Source organism: Haplochromis burtoni, unplaced genomic scaffold (assembly GCF_018398535.1).
Source record: "Haplochromis burtoni strain Fernald_Lab_line unplaced genomic scaffold, NCSU_Asbu1 Contig_573, whole genome shotgun sequence".
NCBI lineage: Eukaryota > Metazoa > Chordata > Actinopteri > Cichliformes > Cichlidae > Haplochromis > Haplochromis burtoni.
Genome location: NW_024582934.1, coordinates 176,889 through 196,288, shown reverse-complemented (window position 1 = coordinate 196,288; position 19,400 = coordinate 176,889). Strand labels below are relative to the sequence as shown.

General features: G+C 39.6%; 1 protein-coding gene across 1 annotated transcript; it reads left to right on the top strand.

Annotated features, from left to right (window-relative positions):
• Nucleotides 1-533: 533 nt before the first annotated feature.
• tdrd3 (tudor domain containing 3) lies at nucleotides 534-13,219 on the top strand. Its single transcript, XM_005948176.3, has 14 exons — nucleotides 534-746; nucleotides 2,671-2,755; nucleotides 4,080-4,145; nucleotides 4,863-5,023; nucleotides 6,191-6,332; nucleotides 6,526-6,597; nucleotides 8,338-8,487; nucleotides 8,799-8,951; nucleotides 9,604-9,781; nucleotides 10,393-10,518; nucleotides 10,948-11,876; nucleotides 12,117-12,242; nucleotides 12,416-12,555; nucleotides 12,871-13,219. The coding sequence occupies exons 1-13, from the start codon at nucleotides 709-711 to the stop codon at nucleotides 12,530-12,532; spliced, it is 2,343 nt and encodes a 780-aa protein (XP_005948238.1). The 5' UTR covers nucleotides 534-708; the 3' UTR covers nucleotides 12,533-12,555; nucleotides 12,871-13,219.
• The last annotated feature ends 6,181 nt before the right edge of the window (nucleotides 13,220-19,400 follow it).

Here is a 19,400-nt window from a genome sequence, read left to right as displayed (position 1 = left end):
GTTTCTATTTTATTTAGTTTTTTTTTTTTTTAATTATTATTTGCTGGAGCCAAAGTCACTTTAATATTCTGATGCTCAGTTTAAATGTCAGGAGATTATCTTAACCGTGTCTACGTACCCAAATGCATCGCTGCTGAATAAGATATCTGCTACAGCGGGCAACTGAACAGGTGTACCTAATAAGGTGAGTCTGAGTCTATATTCCCCTAAAGTTGATTCTGTTCATAGCGTTTTCAGAGGGAGAAACGTTTCATCACTCATCCAAGTGACCTCTTCAGTCTCATCTAACAGCAGGTTTCTCCAGTCTTATAAACAGTATATTTGCATAATGACTGAAACTAGCATCACTGAAGGAACAATGGGCTGGGAGGTCAGTTCCTTGATCGTTAATATGCAAATTCGCATGTCTTAGAGTCTATATTGTTTGTCATACTTCTTTTAAACGGATGTCCTTTAAACTGAATGACAAGTAGATTTTGCTTTATCATATGAAAAAAAATTATATAAACGCTATTTAGACCCTCACGGCACTCCGTACTTGTACAGTGTCATTGTGTGACGTATGTACCGTAGAGTCGTTCAGTACTGATATTAGCGAGCTTTGTCTGGAGCAGAATATGAATTACAGGACGAGATAGCTGTTATTCCAGTGAACCCACTTTAAAACTCTTGGTGTCCTTATTGCTCCATCAGCAGTTTGGAAGCACAATGACCGATGTGACAGATTCCCTGACCAAAGAGGGCTGGTAGGTAGCATGTGAGCTAATTTCAAAGAGCTAGCTAGTACTACTTATACAACTACCACTACTACTACTCTTTGATGTTTTCTAAAAACACTATTTAGCGTACTTATAACTTAAAATTAAAGTACAAGGTTTACCTTAACACTTTGGATTTCTGTGTGTTTTTGCAACGTAATTAGTTGTGCTGGAGGCTGGCTAGCAAACTAGCGAGATAAATGACGCTAGCTATGCAATACACACTTAGCATGCAATTATTACAGCGTAGTGTGGCGCTGCATTTTGCATGAACAAACAGTGATAACGTCATATGCAGGGCCAATCAAATAAATCTGAGGCTCATATTAAAGTTAATATAGTTAAAACATGCAGTGCTTTTAAAACTCAGAACATCCCAGCAGCAGTTTACAGTAGCTAGACATGAGTGCTAGCATTCAGCCACATGCAGCTTCTAAACACTTACTGCTTCAGGTTTTGCTTACTTAATTGTTATCCCTTCTAGAGTCTTATATGTATTTAACAGAGATGAATAATAACTGTTCTGTCCGTAATGTACAGATAAACTAATTTAAAAGTGGTCCCGAGGTTGTTTACGTTTGTTGTCATGCACACCATCTGATCAGATCAAAGAGGCTGTGAACGTAACTCGTGATAAAAACAAAACAGATTTCTTCTGATGTTTCTTCCCATATATTCAGTTTAGTTTTGGGAAGGAGGTGAGTTCGTTATCTGAATCAGTTTATTGCTAAACTGCGCGAATTGTAAAACAGTCTTGAAGCAAGCAGTTTATAAACTTCTGTGATACTGAACTATGAATTAACTGTAATAGAGTAGAATTGTAATTGCATTGTGTTGATTAGATGGGAGAGTTAATTTGACTTGTCATGTTTTGCTGTTTGAGTAGAGTTGTTTAGTTTGTGTACTGTTTATATCTTACAGTAAAATTACTTTGAGTTTCTCCCTTGTCACAAGGGGTCAGCACTAACGTGATTATAGTTTACTAAACTAAAACTAGATGCAAAACCCCCCAATTTAGTTATGTAAAATAAAGATTTAAAGAAAGACTTAAAAATGAAACTGACTAAAATCATTTGAGAACTTGCAAAATTAAAATAAATAAAAATACAGAGGCTTTGGTGAATGTTTTTATAGAGACACTCTGTCTAAAAGTCTGTGACACAGTTACTTTCAAAAAGTTCTGTTTTTAGTAGTAATACGTGTACTGATTTTCCTAAACCTCGCCTCTGACATATGCCGTCCATACAATAACAACCTTATGGAACACTGAAACTAATAAAAACATATCTAAAGCCAAACATTTGCAGACAACACAAACTAAACTGAAACAAGAAAACGCACTATGGGAAGTAATTGAAACTAAACTTAGTTAAAAACAAAAAGTAAAAATGAAATAAAAATAAAAACAAATGAGAAAATACAAAAATATAACTGTGATCCCTGCAGCAGATATCTCCACATGTTTGATTTGGCAGAGTTTTAACTGGGGTTCCCATCCTGACTCCCCCCCCAAAGGAGATTATTTATTAATCATAATATGTATGACATTTAGAATAAGTATTAGCATACAAACACACAACAATTTATGGAGTTATGGAGACGCTTGACATCACAGTAAATAAATAAATACAGCATTACCTCCACATGCGTGTTATAAATTTGACCAAACTAAAAAAAAAAAGATTAAAACCAAAGACGTTACCATTTGCATTTTATTTTTAATATCAGTCTTTTTTAAGAGAAAAATGTCCGCTAAAATGCAGTTTTTATTTATTCAGTCAAGTATTTGTCGCCGTCTTTAGATAAGTTTTAGTTGATTATAATAACAGTCTGTTTAAACATGTTGAAATGAGACTGTCTGAAGCCTTTCCCAGCTTCACTTGTATTCTCTGCTCTGTTTTTCATCTTGCAGGTACCTCAGTGATGAAGGCATAGCAGAACTGAAAGGATCCGCTGAAAAAATAACACATAGTGACATAATTCGTATTGCGCTTGATGTAAGTGCAACACAAACACATATACAGAATGTTTTTACCGTGTAACATCTTGCCTTGAGTTTTAGAGTTTAAGGAAAATCACCATCATTGTACGAAAAGTTGGCATTTTTTTTTAACTAGTTTGGTTAGACACTACTAGTTTTTGTTAGATACTACTAGTTTATCAAACATAATAACAGAAACATGCATAAATATCTGCCAAACAAGTGAATCTAAGTAAACCTGTTGTAGTTACTCTATGCAGAACCATTCACTCATGCTATTCTATTCATCCCTAAAAGGCACCTTTCTGAGCCAAAAATAACTCATCCTTTTCCCTCTTCAATCACTCAATGACTGCCCTCTCAAATTATATCATCAATCATCATGAAACCAGGAATCTATTCATTTTAATAGTATGAAATGAATGTGGGTATTTGAATTATCTGTTAATTATAATTGTGTATTTAAAAAAAGAATTTTTTTCATTTGATACGCAGCTAAACAAAATGAAAATGTTTAAAGAGGAACTATAAACATTCATATAGGGTTCTTCTCCTAGAATGACAAAGATGCTACAGACCTGACCTACAGTATCGAACGAGTCGAGAACGCACAGTCAGTGCATTTACTGCAGAAACACTGACCTTTAAGGTTTAGCATGGAGTGCTGCGGAAAGGTCTCACACTGTACTTTTAGATATTACTGCATACCTGGTTTAATCAGCTTGTAGTAAATTTAGAGTGGTACTTGTAGGGGCTTAAAGTTATTAACATTGTCAGACTAGGCATAAAAATAAATTGGAGCCACTGATGATTTGCTAGCAAAACGGTGCATTTAATTGTATCTTAATTAGAGAGATATTTTGCTACTCTGGCTGCTTTTTTTGGTTTTACCTGGAGCGCTTATTTTGTTCAGACATATTGTTTTCTGCGGTAAAAAGTGGTTGTAAAATTGGTTTGGGAGGCAGACACATTTGTAGTTTTAATGTTGATCTCTTATGGTTTGGAGGAAAAATGAAATCCTCTTTAAAAAATACAATTCTGTTAAAAAGCTAGGTTAAATAAAGTGGTGATTGGATTTAAAAAGCAATGAGCTCCAATCCTGATTCTTGTATATCAAAATTACTCCATACATTGGCGCATATACTGGTTTTACTGTTTTACTGCAATAGTGCACAGTTGCACTCTCTCCACCATGTGGAGTGAGATTACAAAAAGTGAGATTATATCTGATTGAATAGTTAAAAATGTGTTTTGTTGTTTTTGTTTCACATGTGCATTGTTTCATTACATGAATATATGATTATTATATATATTCTAATAAAGCAGCTTTTGTTTTGCAGACTGATCTTAGAACTGTTGGGCGAAAATATCTACCATCTGATATCAACAGTGGAAGAACTGAGAAGGTGAGTGGCATACATATTGCTACAACTCTGTGTCAGTGCTTAATTTATGAAACTCTATTACAAATGATGAGCTGGAGCCACTGTTGAAAGGAAACTTTAGAACTGCAGTTTTCATTATTGCCACTAGATGTCCCTAGCACACTAACAAATGTAGGTCAAGAAACCACTTCTTTGCCCATGAAAGTAAAATTGAGCAAATGGAGGGGGGAAAAAACCCAAATATCAAAACATGTAATTTTATGTGCATTTACCTCCTCTTCCCTTCAGACTCCGAATATGATACACCCCATTATACCCTGGTAATGCACTCTGCCTTGTACATATAATGCTGTATTGCACTATACACTTTTTGTATGTAGTATTGAATGTAGATAGGATTTACACATATCTTTTCCCAGGTGTAGAAATCAAACTTTGTGCGAAGAGTCCTTACAAAAGCATTCAACAACAGTGGTCGCTGTAGCTCTAAATGTAAGCCTTGAGGCTATTTTGAGGAATAAATAAACCTGTGCTGACTTAAGTATGCCACAGGGAAAGAGGTATTGTTTGTTTTTGTTTTTTGCTTTAAAAATTGGAGTAATCCTCAATACATACTGAAAACTCCTAGAGGACTTTTCAGTATTTCGCTGTAATCCTCCTCCGCACATGCAGATTTGCCTTTCAAGCCATCTCTTTTTTATTTATTTATTTATTTTTCTGTCTTTTGCACATGGCCAGTTGGAGGGTCCATGTGTCCTCCAGGTGCAGAAGGTGAGAAACATCTCAGCTCCTAAAGACCACGAGGAGTCCCAGGGCGCGCCGCGAATGCTGCGCCTGCAAATGACAGATGGGCACACCACCTGTGTTGGACTGGAGTTCAAACATCTGTCTAAGATCAGGTATTACAGTTTTGTTGCATTTAAAAATAACAGGCTGTAGTGTAATGTAAATATCTGTGAAAGGGGTATAAATGGTTAAAAAAAATCCTACATTTTTTTTTATTTGTCTCATATTTAAAAATGGATAATGTAAAAGCTGCTTTTCTGTTTGCTGCATAGATGCAAATCGGGGGCATTCAGCTGGTTTCTCATATTTTGCAAACACATTCTGCACACACCCTGCTCCTTCACCTCCCTGTCAACATTCTCACCCCACCACATGTCTGAATTTTCCCTTTATCTGCAATTTCCTCGCCATGGCAGCTGATCTAACAATTCTTAGCCTTAATTACATCTCCATCCAAGCTACCGTGGCCTTGGTGACTGCTGCCATGGTGACTAGCCAGTCTGTACAGGTGGAGTGGCCAGAATGTGGGCCTTGACTTCCTGATGGGAAGAGAGGAGAGAACAGAACAAATCCCCCCTTTATGAGCGGCACACACAGACTGGCTAGCAACAGCGCCGGTTAGTGTTTCTTATGAAAGTGTCCGCTTTAGTGTGCGTGAGGCCATAAGTGAGAGGCAAAGAAGGATGAGCTGGATTACAGGACTGTTCAGTGTGCGAGACAGTGATGTAGTACAGAGAGATGACAATTAAGTAGCGACACTGAGGGTGAATAGTGCATTTGTATGTGATTGAATCAAGGATGACTGCCGTCTTATTCCTGTATTTGCTGCTATCATGTGAACTTCTATCATGATAGCAGCAGAAGCATCTATCCCAGAGGTTTGGAGTGAAATCCCTAATTGTTGCTTTGGCATCCGGCATCAGTAGCTGGAAATCCCTCTAAGTCCCTGTGCTTTCCTAATGAGAGAGGCAGAGGCCTTATCAGGCCTGATGAGATAGAGGGGCTTTTAATTTACCATGAGGATGGGTGAGCAGCTGGGATTATTAATAGTCTCTCCTAGCCTTGCCACCCATCTGCTGGCAATGCTCCATGTCATTTATAAAGTGGCATGGGTAACGAAATAGGGTGTGAGACTTGGTATATGCAGTAAACCCACACATATATTTAAAATTTAATAGCTTTTTAAAAAGAAATGTATAGAAATATATCATTCATACTGCGTTTCAGTCTTAATATTTTGTTTTCTCTATTATTATTTTTTATTTTATTTTGTTTTTCAGTTTTAACACCCCACCAGGAACAAAGGTGAAGCTTCTTGGTACAGTCCAGGTTAAAAATGGTCTTTTACTGCTTGATGATTCAAAAATCTCTGTCCTTGGAGGAGAGGTTGATCACATGGTGGAGAAGTGGGAACTACAAAGGGTGAGGGTCAATATTTTAATGACGGATCAGCCACTCTGGCCAAAAAAGATAAAAGTCATATTTTAGTAATCATTTTAAATGTGTAATAAAGGCCTCTGCTACACCATCATTAGCTGTTGCTGAGGTTGTATTTATCTGAGTTTTGTATTTAAAAAAAAAAAAAAAAGGGGTACCTTTATCCTTCATCCCGCAGAGTCTGGCCAAACACAGCAGGAGTAACATTGGAGCAGAAGGCGGACCTCCTCCGTTCGTGCCATTTGGTCAGGTGAGGAAGAACATTTCATAGTTCACTTAAAAAGCAAAACATCCAAAATTATATTTAAAAAAATGTTTCTAAGAAGAACAAAAACCAGAAAGAATAACATAAAAATTGAACAAAATTAATACAGACAGGAACATTAATATGAAATGATACTTCAGCAGTGATTTAATGGAAGCCAGGCAGTAGTGAATAGCAGTAACCTCATAAATGTATGCAAGGAACTAAACACAGATCTGGCGCCAGGAGTGTCCCTATCTTGGCAATGTTCTCTCTGATCTTTTGGAACAATTACGCCTTCATGAATCTTTAAAATGTTTGATCGCTGTGTGTGTAATAAAGCAGAATTAAAAATCAAACTGTCCTGTGGCAGGTTATCTCCCGCCAGCAACATGAGGCTTAAATGTTGCATTTTTGTTAAAATAAAAAGCTCTAGTAATTGATGTAAAAGGGCAGCTGAGATTAAGCGTTGTGAACATGATAAGCAGATCGTCAAGGTAACCACTAATAATTAGATGCTTTATTTGCTAACGTTTTTCTTTTTTTTAACGATTATTATTATACACAGAATACTTAAAGCTTTAAAAAAGACTGAGTCTGAGTCTCGGCTAGGATCATAGCTTCCAAGTGAATGCATTGGTATCAGCTTCACACTTGGATTTTCCTTCCAGATTTGCTCAAGCTTTGTAAAGTTTTATGACAGGGGAGCATTTGGGACTTATTTAACAGCCTCTAGATCTTCCGCGTAACTGTATTTTCTAATGCGGGGTCATTCCAGGACTTGGTGTTGAGTAAGTCTGCTTTGGGTCGCTTTAGATTGCTCTGTTCCAAGGTATTTGGCGCTGGAAAGCAAATGTGTGTGCTTGCGCTTTGCTTGGATCTATGTTCTGTCAGTTGAGTCAGTTTTACTTATCCCGGTTGCTTCTACTCAGAGGCGCTCTCACAGCACGGAGCTTCTACCATCATGCTTCACAGCAGGAATGTTTTTAAAAGTGTAGTTGTGGTGTGTTTCTACCAGACATTTTCCAGTCAGAAGAATTTAGTTTACATGGCATTAGACGGTAGACTTTTTGTCTTTTTACCTCAAGCTCTGAGTTCAAAACAGTTTTACTTACATGATGATCCTAATAATATTAATGCAGATAGATTTCCTGTTGTCTGCTAGTCATTCTCAAATCCTTTTGTTTTTGTGCCTCTTCTTTGGCTAACAGAAAATTACTGAACTTAAAAATAGTAAACTGTCCTCACTGGAAGGTGAGTTATTATGTGAGCGATAACTAAATAAGTGCACGCTCAAGACAGAAATCCAGGCCTTCATCATTTTCACATAAGCATAATCTTGTTACTATGACGAATATCATTTTTAATACAACCTGTTATGTTAGATACCCACAAATAGTCGCAGGGTTTGATTTTTTATTGAAACAAAGAATGGCTGAACCTAGTCAAAAGTAAATATCATTACTCTGGTCATTTGCTGGCCCGTGTGACTAAATCATCACTTGGTGCAGTCAAGGAACAGCTGCAGGAAGTGATGAGTTCCATCTCATTGGCACCGAGCCACCATCTGTAATTGTTTTGAAATTAAATACAGTTCACAGTCAAGTTTGAGAAAAACCAGATGAATTCATCTGGTTCTAGTTTGAGTCCATGAAATGTGCAAACTGTCAAGCGCACTAATTTCTGTACTTAAGAGAGCGTACACGAGTGATGATCTCTGCAGCCTTGTTCTCGCTCTCCCTGTAGAAGTGTGCAAGGAAGGATGAAGTGGATAGCCGAGAACTGGACCAGAGGAAGACCCTGCAGACTCACACTGTGGTCAAAAGCACTGACGAGAACGACGAGTTTGAAAAGCAGCGGACTGCGGCTATTGCTGAGGTGGCCAAGACCAAAGAGGTATCCAAACCTTTATCACTTGTTAGCTTTTCAGTTGTTAATTTTCGGGACCAGTGTTTTTGCCATGCGGGCAAAATTTGCTGCTTTATCGATTGCACGTCCTGCACAAGTGACTTAATTTGGCCTCAATTTAAAAATATACGCTCTTTATCGGCATTCACCTCAACCTTAATTGCCTTTGACAGTTGTGTAACTCTTCAAATTAAAAGTCATAATTACGTTGTCATTTGCAGAGTTCTGTTTCTTTTATTGTATTTTTCTCTTTGTCCAACCCTGCAGCTCTATTGATCCTAATGTTGTTTCCTTGTCAGGGCCCCCGCACATTTGGCGGTGGAGGAAATGCAGGCGGCAATTTATCCAATGCTGCCTCCTCCTCCCGGAGCCGAGAGTCTTACCAGCAGAGGAGACGGGAGGACCGGGCTGAAAGAACAGAAAGCAGACAAGATGGAAACTACAGAGAGCTGGTCGCACCACAGATTACCTATAAACCTCATTCGGACCACACCACCACCTCAAACTCATTTTGGAAAACCCTCCTTCCCCTCCCCCCCCCGTCACCCGCCTCTGGTGTCTCCCACACTTTACACACACAAAAACGTTGTTGAAATAATGGCTTTACCTCACATTACTGAAGTCCCAATTCACTGTAACAAAGCAATTTAAAGGCTCAAACTTGCTCTGTGTTCTTCTGTGGTTTCTTTAGTCTGGATTGAAGTCTTATTTCATGGTTCACAGATTGGGTGAGGCATCGGTTATAATATTGTGGAGATGTAAATGGATTGGAGCCCTGATGAGGTTTTCCAATCAAGTGGCAGTCCATTTGTCTTGCTTTTTGTTGTGTCCTGCCAGTTTCTCTAGTCTGAAGGGTTTGGGTTGGAGACATTAATAGGACAGAACGTAAAATTGTAGTGTTTGACGAGGGAGTAGTGTTTGCGATCGTTTCCAACACCAACAGGCTCTCACAGGTAAAACAGAATTTAAAAGGGAGCTCCTGGGTGCGTCACACTAAACGTCTGCATTTATAACCTCGTAATTGTACTTATAATTATCATATGCATGTAATCTTCCTATGCGGTCTCCATACAACAAATATATTTCCTGTCATTTGTTGGGTAGGTTGACGAACGCGCTCTGAGGCACATCATGGAGATGGGCTTTAACAGAGAGGCTGCTCGACAGGCTCTGATGGACAATAATAACAACCTTGAAGTGGCACTGAACAGCCTACTGACTGGATCTTCTGGTAGCAGACCTGGCCCTGCGGCTGCAGAGTCTAACAAGCCACAACCCAGAGGTATACACACAAACACACACATACACACACACACAGCCCCAGATGCACCTTTAGCCCACTTTGGCCGCATAACAATTTATATGTCTGCAGAGCAAGCAGAGCCAGATTGAGGTTGGAGGAGTGATGTGGAGGTTCTTTAAATGCAATGAAAATCACCGGCAGCCTAGTTAAAGGTCCTTTGTGGCAGGAGTTTTTTGTTGCTTGTTTTAGTTCATTTACCAGAAATTGCAGGCACACACTTTATTGCTCTTTTCAAAGGCACACCTTAAGGTTTTAGATGGAAATTCTGTTTTAAATGCAGTCATTGCTTTGTGTCTGTTTCATTAGTGAAAATCAACCTGTTTTACCTTGAAACTTGCCCAATCACACTGAATTACTTAGATATTCTTTTTTCAAACCAGCTACTGGTACAGTTTACTCTAAAGCTATTTTAAATGTACCACACAAACTCATTAAAAGTAAATTCAGTTGAGTTCTCACGTGCAGGCTAATGCAGATAAAGTCACATACTTTATGTAGATGCAGGAGACCAGAAAGTGTGCACATTCAAACTGATCGATTTAATCTTTGTCAAAATAATGTTTTGTTTTTTTTCGCTGTGTTTTCTTCAGGCAGAGGAAAGGGAAGAGGCAGGTCCAGAAATGAAGATGATCAAGAGGGAGCAGGAGGAAGACCATCTGGACCGAGCACATTGTTTGACTTTCTGGAATCCAAAATGGGTGTTTTCTCCATTGATGGTGGGTTATATTCCAAGCTGTGGAATAGTGTATTTTTTTTTCTTTTTAATCATTTTGGAAAAGAGAGAGAGAAAGTGTAAGGGACATAGATGTGTGCAACTTCCAACCCAGTTCCTGTGTAGTGATGACTTATGGGAGGGCCTCTGGGAGAGCACACAAATTAAAGCAAAAGCATGGCTGATGTTTGTAGCACATTTTGAAGCCAGTTCTTTAGGAGGAATCTACTGATTTCTAACTGAGCCTTGATTAGACTGAGACAGATGGCTGTTGTCAGGTCAGAAAAACTAAGACATGTTTCTGACAACAAGACATCAGCACTGGTCTGAAATACCAACCAAGCACTTGTTAGTATTACCTCCACTATTTCTCCCATTATTGTTTTGCCATACTTCTTAATAAAGCTGATCTTTTCTTGTTTGCTTTTATCAGAGCCAAAGAGCCAGGCTCCACAGAGACATCACGAAAACAAAGGAAATTTCCACAACTCAGACTATCACACCAAAGACGCACCTCAGACCAAGTTCTCCTCGCATAATGACCATAGGCAACAAAGGAATGACAGACCGCCTCGCTTTCACAGGGACACTGATTTTCCCAAACCTGGCCAGGAGCCTCTCTCTAATTGTACAACCCCCCAAACGTCAGGCCAAGCCCAGCAGTGGAAGGGCCAGGAGAGGTGGTCACGAGGGATGTCCGATAGATCGCAAACTGACAAGAAAGAGATGCGTGACGATCAGATTTTTCCTTCTTCCTTCGTGTCTGCTTCCACTCATTCAAAAGACCTTCAGCAGCAGGTGGAGTTTAGTGGATCTTACAACCAACGGTCCAGAAATGGAGATGGTGGTGGGAATATGTCAGCGGCGTCTCATAGAAGAGGGGCACCCACATCAAAACTGAGCAATTTGGCGGGAAGTGAAGCGAACGGAAAAGGAAATAAACGTGTAGACAGAAATGAAGACTTCAACAACAGCAGGAGGAAGGGGAAGATGGAGAGGGCAAATTTGGATCACCCTGAGCGACAAAGGGATAGTGGGCCAGCAAACTTTAACTCAAAGGGAGGAGGCTCCGAAGTGGGGTCATCACAGAGTTCTTATATACCAACAGGAGATCCTTCTCATTTCCAAAACGGCGTTATAGAACACAAAAGAACTGGGCCGATCAAACCACAAACCTCGTCTTGTCCACCGAACAGGGAGCCGCCGCCCCCAAAGAGAAACAATGCTAATAACCCAGGGTCTAAAAGAAGGGGAGGTCAAGGCAAAGGACAAGGTCCTCGAGGATCAGAAAGGGGTCATATTTCTGAACACATGTGGAAACCTGGAGATGAGTGTCTGGCACTTTACTGGGAAGACAGTAAGGTGCGTCATCCCTACATGTATGAGACAGCAATAGTTAATGATTGTTGAAAACTGCTGTATTTAAGATGTTTTCTTTTTCTTTGGCTGAGCGCTGGTTTGACAGTTAAAGTTATTTAAAATTCTAAAAATGAATCTGCGGGATTCGTTTTGTATTGACAGTGCCTTTGATTTGTTTTTCAAAGGTTTGTATTTGAGAGTAATGAGATTTCTGTTCTTTTCTGTCTGGTTGTGCGTGTGAAGTTCTACCATGCCAGAATAGATGCCGTTCATCCATCTGGCTCCACGGCTGTGGTTGTATTTAGCGATTATGGAAATTGTGAAGAGGTCCTCCTGAATAACATCAAACCTCTTGATGCTGATGTCATGGTAAGAAAATAGGGAAACATCCATCAAACTCAGAACTTGTTGGTTCATAGTAAATGAAAGCTACTAATTAAACTGCGATCAAGTGAGGTGAGGAAAGGTGATAAAATATGAATGAGTTCTAGGTGGATTACTCACAGTAACACATCACAACTGTATCAAATGTACAATGGCAGGAGGAAGATGATGGTTACTATGACAGTTCACTAGAGTTTCGCCGCGGGGGAGATGGCCAGCCTAGACGCACGCGACCCACGCAGCAGTACTACCAGCCGCCCAGGGCACGAGATTGATGTTTCTGCATTTACACGGGCAGGTAAATAAATGAACAAGCATGTATTTTCTTTTCACTGGTGTTTAAGCACAAACCATGAATGTGTCTTATATAAAATAAATTAGAATTTCCCATTCATTTCTTTTATTTGTGGTGGTGGGAATCTTGAATTTTGTAATAGATATGGAAAATTCAAGACTTTTATTTCAGTCACAGCTGTAAAACATCTGTTTATTTTGAAGTTGTGTGGTCATGAGATATTTTGTGAGATTCCCCAAATACAATGACGTTTGTTATATCACATAATCTGTTAACCAAACAAATTATAACTTTGTTGTCTTTTGCTTCATCCATCAGTGTGCGTGTCCCTCATCCTTCCACGTTCTGCAACAATCCAGAGTGCTTCCTGAATTTTTAAGTGTCCCGATGGGCTTGGGCATACAGGACTTTTAAAAGGGCTCGCACATCATGCAACAATAAAATAAAATAAAAAAACACAAAACAAAACAAAAAAAAAAATCAACTGACATGAGCTCCGGTTTATTTTGTCAAGGACATATCTACTGTACATGTTGTGAAGATTTGTTAAATGGCTGCTTCAGAATAAACAGTTATTATTAGTATGTAGCAGATCTGTTTTAATGCGTTTTGCTTTTAATTATTCAATTTTAATGATGAATAAACTAATGCAGAGGTGGAAAGGAAACTTCTCCAGGGTCCTTGGATTCATTTTGACTCCGTCAATTAATTTTAGCTGAGCTTCTAAGTTAACTCGAGTTTGGGCTATTTGATGACTTGGTAATTTTTTTTCAAACCTACCCTAGCAAATTTGCAAGTTGTTGTCTTACAGCTTACCTTGCCTCTGACATTTTCTCCTCTGCGAGTCCAGAGCAAGCAGCTCAGGCTAATTTGTTGTGTTCTGTGAAGCAAATCCAAATGGTAAGACAATCTCTCCCTGCTGTAATAGAGATGGTCACACTGCAGAGATATCATTTTGCACATTACAAAAGGGGACTGTACCTAGCTCTTCAAGCACTGCGCACACTCTGCTGGCTGTTTATGGACTCGAGCAGTGTGGGAGACACGTTTTGCACATGAAGAAATAATCTCCACCTTCTGCTCCAGTTTCACTCATACCAGCAGTGGGGGATAAATGGACAATTCACCAGGGTTCAGCAGAAAGGTCACCGTGTTATTCTGTATCACTAGTCCAAAGGGTTTGCTTTATTTTCCAACTGAGGCGCCAGGCAAGCATAGATGAATAATTAACAGCTGGTAATATGGAAACCTATCCACCAGGGAGGAACTGAAAGTGAAGCTCTTGACAATGTTCTAGGGGACTGACTATGACACGGTGCCCAAATGAGAGGGGATTGATTTTCAATCAGATAAACATATATTTTGGTAGAAGAATTAAGGCAGTTTCATACAGAGTATATTTTTCTTGACCCTGCAGGGAAATCATGTATAATGCAGCAGTTCTTGGGTTTAAGCTGTTGTCAGTTATTAGTTTCAATAAATGCATGATTATTATGAGTGCAGGTCTTGATGCTGTAGATTATTAATCATTTTCTGGAAAGGAAAACCCTGTAGCTATTAGATCACTAATGAGCATTTGCTGTATATTGCCTTTGGTGAAGTAGGGAGTGTATAAGCACAGTTTTCAAGGTGTGAGCAGAGGCTCGGCATATGAATGGTAATATTTATGAAACCACGAGAAATGCTGAGTGGGTGATCCAGCATAAACGTTAGTGTGACATGCCCTTTTGTTTCATATACAGTTAGAAAAAAGAAAGACTGAAAGCTGGTGAGATGGCCTGGATTATATCTTGTTTTTTCATGTTTATGTAACTACACAGGCCATGTAATCTTGTTGGTGCTGTGATTAGAGTAAATCTAAAGCTTCAGATGCCGCGCATGTTTTTCTGTGACAGACTGGTTGGATATGATCTCAATTATTCAGCATGCTACAAAACAATCTTGCATCATAACTGCTTCTTACATGGAAGCGTTTACAGTGGGAGTAAAATGTGTTGGAGAAGTAGTAGTACTACTAGTAGTGTTTGTGCTTGAGCCTGTTTTTGCACAGTCAGCTTAGTTAATTGCATTTCCTTTTACACTGGATCAGGAGACGGTGGCCTTATTATTGGCTAGTTAGCGCTGCTGCCTCACAGCAAAATATCTGTGTTACCAGGCAACAGTAGTATTACCTGTGGGTGTGAATCTCCACAGTTTAGCCATGTGACCAATTTCATACAAATGCAAGAATGATAATGCTGCATCGCTGGTATTACAGTGTTTACCACGCTAACTAGAAAGTGACTGACATCCACAGAGCTATGTGGCAAGTGATTTAATCATACATGTATATAAGTATTGTTTGTGACACACTGATACAAGATTGCTCATTTCTGCGTTGTCTTTACCAGGCCTCTCTGAAACTGCAACCTGATAACCTTTAGCAGCAGGAGGAATACTTTTCACTCCTTGAGAGGTATCAAACCTCTTTCCCACATTAACATCCCCATTGCTCTGCCCCTTTCATTTCCCACCTGCCTGCCTCCTCCTCCTCCTACCCTCATTCACAGCTGTTGGCCATTATCTTCTTGCCTACCGGACCCCCTCCACCTTCACCATTGTACCTTTGTGGCAGTGACATTTGAACCTAGCGATCCTGTTAAATGCGGCCTTTCTTACATAATTTCTACATTGGCCCCAACAAACCAATCCATTCTCTTCTCGTGGAACAGTGGGGGGTGTAACCTCCTTTCTAGGAGGTTACATGAAAGTGACTCAGAAGAGAGCAAATTTCCTTTCTAGCATGTTTGATAGGTCAACTGGTTTAACAGAAGGAACTTGTTTTTTATTGGGTGTAGCATGCAGTTGTTAATCCAGTAAAGTTATCATTACGATATTATTCAAAGACTACCATCCAATTTCTTCCACTTATCCAATTTTGGGTTTTGGCAGGTTACTGGAACCTATCCCAGCTATCATAGGCTGAGAGGCAGCGTGCAAAAGCCCCAGACTGGATTGAAACCCAGGATCTTCTTGCTATGAGGCAACAGTGCTAATGGCAGCAACTTGAATTGCTTATTTTTTAACCAAGGAAAGAAAACACTATTATCAGCAATAATCTTGCTGACAAGGTAACAGCTGCTGGTGTGGTTATTTGGAAATTTAAGAATTATAAAATTAATCGCCTTCAGTCTGGAGCTTCATTCAAAATCTTGCCTCATTGGGTGAGGATGGTCATGAGAAAGGTGTTGTGGTCAGATGAAACTGAGATCCAGCTGTTTGGAATAAACCTGACCCTTTGGAGGAAGAGTAGAAGCCAAAGAGCACCATTCCCACAGAAAAGCACGGAGGTGGAGACGTGAGGTATTGTGGCAGTTTTTCTGCTAAGTGAACATCACAACTTCAACACATTGAGGGGCCAAAGTACAGGGCCATGTACCATAAAATCTTGAACGAGATCCTTCATCCCTCTGCCAGAACATTGAAGAATGGTCTTGGGTCTTCCTGCATGGCCATGACACAAAATATACTGCAAATCAATTTATAACGTCTATAATGTTTTTCTGGATTTTTGGTTGATATTCTGTCTCTCATCGGTAAACTGAAAATACATTTCTTGCATCTTCTTTGTAAGTGAACAAACATTATTAACACTTGATGGTGGACAAGTTGAAATGCCCGCGGTGAGTTCACGTGTTCATGGGTCCTTCTCTTTTTCTTACTTGTGGAAGGCTTGGATTTGTCATTTGCATATGAATCAAAGTATATAAAGCCAAACCACCATCTGGCAGATGTCTACACCACTAACATACAAAACAAGTGCCTTCTTGTTTATGCTGTGCTGGAGTCTCTCGGAAAATGTGATTTGTTTCGCAAAGCACTTACCATTATAACAGCCACAGTTCTGGACAGGATGTAGAGTGCTACCGTCACTTCCAGCGTTTGCATATGATCTACCACTTTGCTGCTGAACAGATGCAAGTGGTATAGTATCTGATTTGAATGAGGTTTTAGTGTTCGTGTTTTACTTTGTGTTTAGGTTTTAGGCATGACTTAGTGATTTACAGCTCATATCATTTTTTTGTTTAAAAGAAAGCAGTTATTTTATGTTAGAAACATGATCTATGCAGGTAAAAAATGGGACAGCTGACCTCTAAACACTTTAAATTGTTTTCATGGATGGATGGTGACTGCATGTGCAACTTGTGACGTCCACGCAGCATCATAACCTTTCACACTTAACACTTTCGGCATGTGCAGCGCTCTGCAATCAACCGAGAAATATTACTGCTGAAAAAAAGCACTGCCAGAACACCAACTGATGATGAAGTAGAGTTGTAGGAAGTAGCCTCATAAACTCAAGCTTTCTGCAGAAAATCTCATCTTTTCCATTTATTGTGGCTATTTCCCTGCACAACTTCTGTGCCATCTGGGAATCCCTATGCTGCTGCATTGATGGATTGTAGTGATGCCTCTGGAGGCTCACAGACTTGTGCCTCCAGCTCATTTGTTGTGCCAGCAGCACTGCACACACCAGGTTACAAAAATTGGGAAGGCTGCAGCCAGCTGAAACACCACCAAAGCATCTCATGTGCCAGCAGTAATGATGTCACTTTTGGAGTCTGCTGCTGTTCACAAGCACGACAATGGCAGTGGTATAAATAAAGCATTATAGTTCAGACAAAGAGTCATTGAATTTGAAGCCAACAAATTCAAGGAGAAACCAATATAAACAGACATGAATTAAGCCCCGGCCTGTACTAAGATAAAAATTTAATGAGTATCTAAATCGAAAAATGTTTTTAGTTCAGGACTTAGCATAATCAGTCTCAGAAAACAGAGTCAAAGTGACTTAAAATCTGCCTCCTTTCCACTGATGCAGTGCCAGTACCTAATGAAGAATTGTTCTACCAGTGATTGATGCCAGTAGCTAAAAGCTGACCTCCCCGACCTTCAATGGGTGATGAAGCTGATTGTAGAACAAGAGCATCTTGGTGTGATCAAAAAGTCACACCAAGTCTTTGTTGAAAAAGCTAAACCCATACCTATTTTTTGTTTGGTGGTTAGTCACTGCAACCACCTCTCTGTGAAGAGCCTTCACCATTCTTCTCTCCTCCTACATCTGGGTTCCTCTCTGAAAGTGAGTAGTGCTTGAAGCTTTTCAGAAGTCTTTTTCCAAGTTTTTCTTCGGACATTAGCTGTTTTTTTTAAAACTCATTTTCAGTCCAATCCATTTACCTGAGTGTTTTTTTGTTGTTGTTTATGAAGTCACTTAACATTCACCTCTGATTCATTCAAGCATAACAAAGACACCTAACTCAAGAGATGGATCAATGTTGTAACTACACATGACAGGCAGCTTAGCAACCAACCAACCTGAAATTGTATCTTTAGGCATTTTGTTACTAATTTGGTTTTTTTTTGTTAAAAATACTAAAAATTGCCAAAGGTAACACAGTTTGACTGAAATAAAGTAGCATTTTTATCTCAACAAAGTGATTCCCAAAGACCTATTAACTGAAAACTGGGCATATATTGGCATGATGAGCAGCAACCCTTAAAACAATAGAGGGAACTGGACAAGCAGAGGACTTAAGAACAAGTGGTAGGCTTAAAAAAAACTATATATAGCAGATGAACAGGACCTGAAAGCTAAATCTTTAAGAAATAGGAAAAAAAACAAGTCTGAGAGATGCATGTGGCCCTTCAGTTGATTAATCTACAGGGAACATAAGAAATAGACTAAAAATCAGTGGCATCAGATCTTATAGAGTTATGAATGAAAATTTGAAAATTTGAGTTCAAATCATTTTCATTAACCATAGAAATGATTATGATGGCAGCCCACAGCTGAAGAAGAGCTTTTGATGTCTTTTAAGACGTCTGTAGTTTTCAGTCTTCAGTTTTATTTGTCATATGCAAGTTAGCACAGGGTCAACACTGCAATGAAATGTATTTGACAAGCAGAAGACAGTCGCTCAGCAGAATGGTTTTTTTCTTAATATAAATACCAATAAAGTGGAGTGACCAGTGTAGATTGTACAGAGTACTTGTGAAGCTGCAGGGTAGCTTCTGAGTGCTGTGTTGTGTGTGTTTAAGTGTTGTGGTTGAGGTGTCGTATGGCTTGGTGGTAAAAACTGTTTTTAAGTCTTGTAGTCCGAGCAGACAGACTCCTGTAACGTCTGCCAGATGGTAACAAGGAGAACAGCTGATGTGCTGGGTGGCTGTGGTCCTTGATGATGCTGTGTGCTTTACGGAGGCATCGCTGGAGATAAATGTCCTGAATGGCAGGAAGCCTCGTGCCAGTGATGTGCTCTGCTGCCTTCACCACCCTCTGTGGTGATTTGCGGCTGCTAGCAGAGCAGCTTCCATACCAAACTGTAATGCAGCTCATCAGCAAGCTCTCAATTGCACACCTGTAGAAATTTGAGGGCATGTTAGCGTTCATGCCAAACTTCCTCAGCCTCCTCAGGAAGTAAAGCCGCTGGCGAGCTTTCCTGATAGCAGTGTCTGTGTGAAGGGTCCAGGAGAAGTCCTCGGTGATGTTGACACCAAGGAATTTCTCTTTCGACCTTGACACTGGTTATGTGGATGGACTGGCATTCCCTGACTGGTCATTTCCGGTAGTCCACTATCATTTCTCTAGTTTTGCTGATGTTGAGAGACAGGTTATTTTCCAGACACCACTTGTACAGTGCCATGTCTGCAGAACTAATTCTGACAAAATATAAAGAAATAAGGGATGGCTCAAGACTTCTACACAGTGCTATATTTCTTTTGGGCTATGTACCCCAAGAGTTAGACTTTACTCTGCATTTGCTGAAACATCCTTAAGTGCATGAGGGGAGAAACAACCTAAACAGTTGCTT

Excerpts from the sequence above, each read along its gene's own strand:
- tdrd3 (XM_005948176.3), top strand. The coding sequence starts at position 709 with ATGACCGATGTGACAGATTCCCTGACCAAAGAGGGCTG. Across the intron at positions 8,488-8,798 it reads AGGTGGCCAAGACCAAAGAG|GGCCCCCGCACATTTGGCGG; the intron begins GTATCCAAACCT and ends TTTCCTTGTCAG. Across the intron at positions 11,877-12,116 it reads TTTACTGGGAAGACAGTAAG|TTCTACCATGCCAGAATAGA; the intron begins GTGCGTCATCCC and ends GTGCGTGTGAAG.